At 38.8% G+C, this 9,680-nt stretch overlaps 1 protein-coding gene across 1 annotated transcript; it reads right to left on the reverse strand.

The window, feature by feature from the left end:
- Window positions 1-2,738: 2,738 nt before the first annotated feature.
- Window positions 2,739-8,963, reverse strand: txnl1 (thioredoxin-like 1). The gene is made up of 8 exons (XM_085463107.1): window positions 8,608-8,963; window positions 7,684-7,780; window positions 6,268-6,441; window positions 4,690-4,812; window positions 3,885-3,954; window positions 3,566-3,738; window positions 3,082-3,186; window positions 2,739-3,002 (listed from the first exon to the last, which is right to left on the reverse strand). The coding sequence occupies exons 1-8, from the start codon at window positions 8,703-8,705 to the stop codon at window positions 2,973-2,975; spliced, it is 870 nt and encodes a 289-aa protein (XP_085319233.1). The 5' UTR covers window positions 8,706-8,963; the 3' UTR covers window positions 2,739-2,972.
- Window positions 8,964-9,680: the final 717 nt, after the last annotated feature.

The following is a 9,680-nucleotide window of genomic DNA, read 5'->3' on the forward strand; positions in this document are numbered from 1 at the left end:
GGAAAAGGAGAAGAAGAAATGCAAATGTGTTGTGCTCACGTTTCAACACAGGTAAACCTTGAGTTATATATTCATGTAAATGTTATCGATAAGTTAAACTAAAGTAACTGCATCGTAGTATAATATATAATTACATATATAAGAACTTGCAGTGTAATGGCGTCCTCTTCAGGCAGACCGTGAACATAATACAGCTTATTTAATGCAGTCTGTTGAGCATGTTTCACAACTTAATTGAAGTTTAAAAGTTGTTCAACAACATTTTTAGATACATAGTGTGACACATAGTGTCCGTTGAACTGGTTGAAAATAGCGAGTTTCCCCCCTCATATTTACATCCCATCATACAACAAATAACGTTTATTGGTTTTGTTCTAATACGCTTCAGAGGCATGGTGCAAGGTTGCGCATCTGCTCACATCATTCACAATCTGCCTAACCTGAACAGTATTTCCATCAGCACGTCCGAGGAAACAGTAACAAAACAGTGGGCTCCGCACATATTAGTAATTACATTAAACAGCGAAAACAATAAGTAAACAACTGCAAACTTCTAAATATAAATCTGTTTAAAAGAACAATTCCTGGCATTAGCATTAGTTGAGAACAGATTTGTAATAGGATTTGAATATAAATTAAAAGATATAAATGAACTTAAGAGCTTTTTTAAGAATGAATAGATGGTAAATCGATGTAATGTTTGAGTCTACCCCTCTGTCTGTCTCTAGCCCACTGTAGCTCTGCTGAACAGAGCCGCTCTTACTCACCACACTAAATGTTTGGCAGGGAGCAGTTCTAGAAAAAGCTGCAGGTTTATAATCGGTCCTTTTGAGTCCCCTTTTATAACCGAGCACCACGGGGAAGTTAGTGTCTCACGCCAGTTACCAGAAGCAGCTACGTAACAAATGCGTAGTCCTGGAAATGACAGCTCATTGCTTTGTGTAACATAGCTAGGTGACATAACAGCTGCAGTACGCGGTTATAAAAGCTATGAAAATACAGTTTTTGTGAAAATGCATCTTTTAGTGATGTTCGCCACATTCCCACTGAGTTCCTGTTAAGGGCTCGAGCCCCTAGTGTCCAGTCATTCCAGTATCCATGTGTGTGGGCACTGAGTCGTGTTGTCATGAACTATCCCACTACTGCTAGCGTCGCCCTGAGGCAACAAACCACATTTCCATGTCTCACGCTGGCCCTTCAAAATAAACAAACTTTTTTTTTCTTCAAATAATGCTACGAGGCACATCTCTTTCCAATAAAATGATGAGTTGAAGGTGGTGACTTTAAGTTTGGGGGGGGGGGGGGGGGCGACCAATTTCTGCAAGATGAGACATCTCCATTAGGAGGTAAGATAAAGATCACTATTTTACATGTTTATAGTGAAATAAATGTATATAAAAATACTTTGTGCATTAATATGTTAGGAAGTATATTTTATTGTTTGTTCTACTTTTTGAAATTTATTTATACAGTAAAACTGTTAATTTTCACTTGTTGCCTCAAGGCAACACTGTGTAGTTAGCCTAATTTTTTTTCAGGCAATATAATGCATTAGCATATGTGTGTAGAGATGTGTTTGTGTGCATTTATATGATCATAGTCAATGTTTTTTACTTTTACTTTACTTTTTTTTGAGGGACACTTAGGCAGTCAGGGGTCAGTTGGTAAAGTAATTGTGTGTGTGTGACGTGTATTACTTATCGTTGTGGGGACACAAATCTGTTTACACACTCACATTGTGAGGTCTCGCTTACTTTATGGGGACAAACTGCAAGGTAAATCATTACATTTTAGGGTGAAGGCTTGATTCAGGGTTAGGTTCAGGCAGGGACTTGTGATGGGTAGAATAAGTCTCCAGGAAATGAATGTAAGTTAATGTAATGTCCCCAAAAGTGATGGAAACACATCATGTGTGTGTGTGTGTGTGCATGGGGTTAGGGTCAAATGTTGGCTGTACTTTGGTGTTTTATTGTTCTGTGAAATGTTTACATTGTTTATTTATTGTTTATTTGTTCATCCTTGTTGTACTAATAAAACATATTATAGAATAACTTGTTTGACTACCCCTTGTCACACAGTGTTGCCTTGAAGCAACAAACCAAAATAAGTAAAAATAATTACATATAAAAACACAAGGAAACATCAGAAATCAGTTTCTAGCAGATGATCAGCAACTGGTTCATTTGTGCTGCCATGTGCAGTTAGCTTCTTCAGCCAGTAGGTGTGAATCATGTCTGGCTCTGGTGCTGTCCAACTCTTCATACTTAATACGATCTGTCTGTCTGCACTGAGGACACCTGTAGGTTTCAGTCTGATCCTTTTCATCCCAGTAGCTTTTAATACAGTTCATACAGTAGTTGTGTCCACAGGGAATAGTCACCGGGTCCTTCAGGAGAAACACTCAAACATATTGAACATCAGAATTTGTTCTGATCCAAACAAATAGTTAGCGCTGACATTTCACCTCTCAGAAACATGGAGTGCAAGAAACTTTACCACCGAGAGGAAAGAGCAAGTGGATTTTCAGGTCATGGCTGATACCTGTGAGAGGAATAGTTTGAGTGGTGATAAAACTGAAAGCACATTTTGTTTTCCATTTTTCAGGTTGCAGCTTGTCATGCATCAGTAAACCAATACCATTTGTTCTGACTCAATAATAGTGAATAATAGTATAACCTTCCAGCAGCCATGTCTTCGTGGTGTTACTACTAAAATAAATCAAGACTGACGCACGTGCCTTTGAAAAAGGATCGTGTTTTATTTACAGAGGTTCCATCAGAATTAAAATACAAATGATTTATAGACTCCACAGGTGGAGCATTCATTCAGAGCTCGAGGAGGACAGTTGGAGGCCCTGTGTGTTTGTGTGTGTTTGTATGTGAGCATCATGTGTGTGACAGCTTTGGCAGAGAGGGGGAAAGTCCTTGGATGCATCTTCAGCCTCCTCCTCATCCTCCCCTTTGTTCTCCTGCTCAGTGACTCTCGCCTTTCTTCCCTACGACCTGCGTGGGGACAAAACATGGGTGAGTGTCAAACACTGCTCTACACAAATGAGCACAGGCTGCTGCAGCTGCTCCTCACCCTTTTGAAATCGTTCATGTTAGTGGCCTGCACCGGAGTGCCTATGAATGTCAGGTAGTTGATTTTTGTCGTCTCCTCGCCTCCTTGGTTTGACTTAATGAACAACTGAAGGGGAAAAAAAACAAGAAAATGATTTAACAATTCAACAAAAACACACAAAAAATGTTTTTCTTTAACTGTTCATTGATTCTGCCAGCGTGCAATGTGTCCATAGGGCAACCCTTCCCAAGCTACTTCTCCAAATTCCTCCAAGAGGGAAGTCTTTTTCCTATAACTCACAATTTTGGTGACCATCCCACAAATAAACCTCTAAAAGCTTTTCCCCCCACCTACAGGATTTACTTCTATTGTATATACTTGAGCATTTTTGCCGTTTGCATCACAGCCTCTTCTGCTGCTCATTAACAACCTTCTTAAAATACATTTCTAATGCATTAAGATCTAACTGCAGTAATGTTTCAGAGGTACTGTTGGTAACACTTACTGTAACACTCTGTACGTTCTGAAACTTGACATAGCGCAGAGGAATCAAACCGTCTTCTTTGTAATCTTCCTCAGACAGCTCCAGAGTCTGAGTGGCTTCGCTCCGCTCTGCGTCGTCGAACCCCATCGACCGAGGGAGATTGATAAACACCTTCACCACCTTAGGGGCTTGGGCTGACAGAGAGTGAAAAATAAAGAAAAAATGAGACACAGAAAGAAGATGATGATTTTTTTTTACCACTCAGAAACTGACAAAGTTCATATCAGCGCCTCCAGATGCTCCAGAGGCTGTGATTAATGTCAGCAGGAGAAACACTCACCAAAGTCTGAGGACAGTAGTTTCATAGAGAAGAGCTTCACAGGCTGATTGAAGGCGATCGTTATCAAGAACTGGACAAAATTTAAAAAGGAAAACATCCATCAGGTTGATGCTCCACATATAACAAAGTTTATTAAGGTGGTAAACAGAATGAGAGCAGACTAAGGGTTTCAGTTAGTTTTAGCTTTGTTTCAGTTTCCTGAACAAACCTGAGAGTTTCAGTTTATTTTGTATTGTTTGAAAATGTCTAAATGTCAAGTCTGTTAGCTTTAGACATTATGATATGGGTGGGATTTGTTAAATCAATAAATATAATCAGCAAAGCCTCTCGTGCTGGTTATGTTGTCTGAAATGAAGATATTTGTTGTATATTTTTGTTTCATTTTTTAAACGCACAATATGTTTTAGCTAGTTTACATTCCTGTTTAAAAGTGTCATGAACATAAAGAGAAAAAAAATCTAAATTCAGGGTCATTAAAACCATATGCTAAAAATTTCTCTCTTGAGTATTCAGGAGACAAATATTAGAAAGAATAAGAAAAAACAATTATCAGGAACACCACTTTAAAAGTATCATGATTACCCAGATATTTCATATGAGGATAAACCCCTGAAAATGTATCGTCACATTTTAAGAGGTCCAAACAAATTAAACATGTTTTTAAGAGACAACTCATCTATTAGACATTCTCAATGTGAAACCAGCTTCTTTGAGGAAATAACATCCAGGCTGAGCGAGGTACTGATTTCGTGAGAACTTTAAACTTGTAATGTTTAAACTTCCCGCATGAAGTGAAAAATCGAACCTGTTCATCGCAGTCAGACTCCAGGTAGGACGAGTCTTTGATCAAACAGTTGTCGAAGCCGCAGTCGTCGCTCTCGTTGAGGCACTCGCAACCGGCTTTGTTCACAAAAGGCATGAGGTCCATCTGAAACACAGCAGAGGAGGCAAACTCATTTATTCAGTTCAAACTTCGTGTACGGCTCGATATTTATGAAGCTGGATTCATGTGTGTACTGCAGCAGGTTTACATACACATTTGTTTAACCTTTTCATTCATCTGTGGCAAAGCTTGCACGTGTTTTCACAGAGTTGGGCTATTTATGGTATTTTTCTATCATTTTTTACTGAATCAGAGAGCATTACTGTCAAATCAGTGCTTACATTGGTTTAGTACAGAGTATGGCTGGATGATGTTTAGTTTTTGAAACATATGAGTGGATTATCGAGATAAGATTAGACAGTATGATTAATGGTGACATGATGTGGTGGTGATTCATCTGAACACTAACTCAAACTTTAAAGGTACATTTTAATTTATAATGTCATAAGTGGCAACAGGTGACAAAGTTCAGCCGCTGTGAAGAAATAAAGCTGACAAAACAATGCTTTTTATCACAGATAACAGTTTGTTGGTCTGTTTTTGTGTGGACTTCGTATTTTATAACTTTATCTTTTATTCAAACTTAACTATTAAAACACAGAAGTTACACATTAAGACAAAATAATTAACTTGTTTAGGAAGCAGTGGACGAAACAGCTCCTGTGTCAGGTGAGGTAAAACACACATTTTTGTCAATAGTCTTGTGGTTTAGCAGTGACTTCAGTTCCTTGTTGGAAAGAGCTGCCAGCACTGAAAATAGTGAAAATGTTATGCTGTCTGCTTGGGGGCGTGACCCACTGCCATCTACCACAAATAACACACCAACACTGATGAGAACCTTCAGTAAAGCCTTAAGAGTACTAAAAAATGTAAGAATGTCTTATTGGGTTTGATGAAAATTGACATAAGAACTATTAAATATGAACTTTAATGGCATTTTATTTTAATTAAAGTTCATTTTTAAAAAACAATGCTATCCGACATGCTGCTTTTTCTAAATAATACCACAATGAATATATATCTTACACTGAAAAAAATACAGAAATATGGGACAACTGGATTGACTCACACCTTTATTGGTAGTCAAGTTGGCTCATGATGCACTGGTCCAACTTTTTCAAATGCTGATGTAGAGTACTGATCAATAATCACAGTGAGAAATAGCTTTATTTCTCACTGTGAGGAAGAGACTGTGAACCATTCTTTACACCAGGCTCAGCTTAAACAGCTTTTCTAACTTTGTAAAATAACTCAGGAGAAATGTAAATATAGGGGAACGTACTGAGCTGGCATTCATAAGCAAAAGCACATCCCTAAAGGAGACAATGACTAATGACCTTTTCCCTAACTTCGTGACTGCTGTCTTCAACTAGCAATAAATGCACAGATTATTTCTTTATTTGAACACTGCTGATGGCCAGCGGACAATCCAGCTGTCCTCATCAGCAATTCTGATTCTGATTCTGATTCTGAAAGCCATCAGGAACATTATCCACTCACATATCCCTTAGGAATGTCAGAGTCCTCGCTATTTCCAGGGTCGTTCTCTGTGTGCTGTTTGATCTTCTCCTCCAGACCTGCAGCGTCTGCCCCTTGGTACTGATCGACCCGCACCCGGTTCCTGAAGAACAGGAACGTTGGTGTCGCTGAGATGTTGTTGGCTGCGGCCGTTGCCTAAGGAAATTAGAAAAAATATATATTTAAAATTCAGAATATAATCAGACTTTAGTGCAACTAAACTTGCCTGTTTGGGTCTCACTATTGACCGGCACCACACATGTCTATTATTTCATAACCCCCGACAGAAGCATACATTTCTGCTGCTCTGACTCAGTCTGCAGAGGATGATGATGACGACTTCAGGGATTGTAGACGATCAGTAATATTGTCAGTTAGGTCACAGTTAAGTTTGAGCTTGTTTCCCATTAATAGACGAAAATCAATATTCATAGTAAATTTGGTCTGCTTCCCACTCCCTCCCCCTTTTGTTTTTTTTGTATTAATTTCATGAAACCATAGAAATCAACCATCAGTATGACAATTGTTTGACTTATAGGCCACCAATGTATCTCATCTGGGCTGAAATTTGGAACCTTTTAAATTTTTTTGTAGCCTTTTTGAGCCCTCGTGACTTCATAAGTGCAGGAGACATCCCAATTAAACTTTCAGGGTTGAAAAACATGACACAAAGTATGTGGTACAACTGCTCTGTGGGCTACTCTTGCTTGTGTTGTTGTAGATCCGTCAGCTGGCCATGGAGAATAGCAAAGAGTGTTAAAAAGAATGAGTCCTTATAAATCTCCCATAGATGCCATTTTTGCCCAGTCTTTCTTATTGTTCAATCAAGAACTCTGACCTTAACTAAGGCAAGTTAAGGCCAACCTGAAGTTCTTTGGATGGTGTTCTGGAGTAATTTTGCTGTGCTGGCCACTCCTGAGAAAGTTCAGCACTGTTCCAGGCTTTCTCCATTTGTGGATAACAGCTCTCACTGGGGTCACAAAGCTTTCGAAGTGGCTTTTTATCCTTTTCAGACTGACAGACGTCATTGACTCTGCTTCTCAGCAGTTCTTGAGTTTCTTTAGCTTGTGGCATGATGTCTTGCTTTTTGAGATCTTTTATCTTACTTCACTTTGCCAGACAGGTTCTATTTACATGTCTTGACTCATCAGGTCTGACAGTAATTCAGCCTGGGTCTGGCTAATGAAAATGCACTCAGCTTTCCAAAAAATGTGGCTAATCTCACTTAATAAAGGGGGCAATTACTTTTTCACACAAGGCTATGTAAGTTTGGGTGGCTGTATTTACTCATATTTTTACTCATTTTGTAGAGAAAAAATACAGTGCTTTTTCACAGCACTGTATTTTTCTTGTTTCAGGACTGCACAGGATGTCAACAACGTGGTGAATCAGACTCACCTGACAGACGTGAACATCTACTTCGAGGAAGACGACCTGTGGGTATTTGTTACTCAACGTGTTGAAAGCTGGAGCTATTCTGATGCATGGCCGGCACCTGAGGAGGAAGGACAGAGCAGGTTAGCGGTCAATTCTAGTCTCACGATGGATCAGTGCATCAATTGTTGCAGTACTTGTCCTGCAAGATGTGATGAAAATCTGCCACACACAATAACACTGCTCAGTGAAGCTAATACAAGCTTAACTTACTCCTTTATTTATTATAATATCATAAAAACCTTTAGTAGAATGTAAACTAATAAATGAATTACAAGTTTTAATGTTGGTCTAAACTTTTCATTTAGACCTTTTTGCTGCTGTTGTGGGTACGTGAGTTTACCCTCAGGACAAGAACCCAGCATTATCATCATTTAATGTGTCCCAAACGAAAGACATAACCTTTAACTTTAGATACTTTAAACTGATTATCATCACTATTGATCTGCTGTCTTTTCATCAGCTTAACAGGCCTATAGATCAATCAAAGCCTCTTACAATCAGAGTGTTCATAAAATCACACAAAGACCTGAAAACCCGCACGTAACAGATCATTTGTTATGCTAGTGGTAGTAGTTCTGCTTTTCATGAGGACAATGCTACAGTAGAGCTCATTCTATTTAATCAGCCAGCTCACTCGCACACCTCAGCAGCCAAGTTGCTGTAATACTGCCGTGTCATTGTAAGCAGCAGCGCTAGTGAGCTAACGCCTCGCTCACTGCTAGCATAACGCTAGCATGCCGGCCGTAATTACATTACAATAAACGCTGCCGGTGAGAGAAATATTCAGCTCATGTCACCTCCTCAAAGCGGCTAAGCGACTATCCCTGAATGTTTCTCAGTCATATCCCGAAACTAAGGATTAAGTCTCGAGGGGCCTGAGCTTACCCGGCCATTGTGAACTTCACCACGGCGAGCCTGGAGCCGGCGGCGGCTAGCTCCGGCTGGAAGTCCGGGTCGCTCCCGATCACTTTAACGCCTACCATGGTGCAGTGTGCTGCTGCGATGTGAGGCGGTTACCCGGGTGATGTTCAGAGCGAACAAACAGGGAAACCTAACAAATATACGGTGTTTTGTTTTTAGCCTTCTGTCGGTGGGTTAGCCGACTAGCCGTCCGGTTCCGAGCCACACACTACAGTTACAGTGCGTTGCTCCAGGATGTGACTCCTGATTGGCTACTACACAACCGGAAATGTAGGGCTTTCTTCTTCGTCCTCGCCGAGTCTGTGTCCGCACGTTATATTGGCCTCAACAGGTTACGAACAGGAACGAACAACAAAAATCTTAATTTTTAGGGGGGAAAGGAGTGCAAACCAAATCAAATCAAACGCTGGTCTCATAAATCTTACAAATTCCGTAAAGCATGAATGAATGAATAAAGGACAAAAAAGGAAAATGTGCTTTTTGATCCAAACCTCACATGTTGCAAATTTCATTTACTTCTCACCACTGAGTTTTGTAGAGAAAACAATGGACTGCTCCATAAATTTAGCTAACTATATATGCAGTGCAAAATGAAAAATAACATGGCCATTAATGCAATAAATAAATAAAATTAAATCCACATACATGCATACAATACATTAATTAAATTGAAAATAAAAGAAAAAGAAAAATTAATGAAATTAAAAGGCAAAGTACATGAACAATAAAGAAACAATGGACAAATGAAGAACATGAAAAATGAAATAATTAAGAAAAGACAATTAGAAAAAAGAAAATTCATCACAACACACTTTACAGACTCATAAATGCTAACATTATTATTAGTAGTAGGCCTATTAATATCATTATTATTATTATTATTATTATTATTATTATTATTATTATTATTATTATCATCATCTTAGATATGTTGCAGTTTTTACTATTTTTTTAGGCACTTTTAGGCCTTCATAGTAAATAGTAGGTCGGGTGTTATATATATATACAAAAAATAAATAAATAAACATCATTATAAT

This window comes from Copadichromis virginalis, linkage group LG7 (genome assembly GCF_057382275.1).
Source record: "Copadichromis virginalis isolate Kocher_CV1m ecotype Utaka linkage group LG7, C_Virginalis_male_GT1.1, whole genome shotgun sequence".
Lineage (NCBI taxonomy): Eukaryota > Metazoa > Chordata > Actinopteri > Cichliformes > Cichlidae > Copadichromis > Copadichromis virginalis.

What these genes read in the sequence shown, in the direction of transcription:
- txnl1 (XM_085463107.1), bottom strand. Translation starts at nt 8,705, where the DNA reads ATGGTAGGCGTTAAAGTGATCGGGAGCGACCCGGACTTCCAGCCGGAG. An exon ending in CTGACATTCCTAAGGGATAT is followed by an intron (nt 4,813 to 6,267) that starts GTGAGTGGATAA and finishes GCTGTGTTTCAG; the next exon opens with ATGGACCTCATGCCTTTTGT. An exon ending in ACTACTGTCCTCAGACTTTG is followed by an intron (nt 3,739 to 3,884) that starts GTGAGTGTTTCT and finishes ACTCTCTGTCAG; the next exon opens with CCCAAGCCCCTAAGGTGGTG.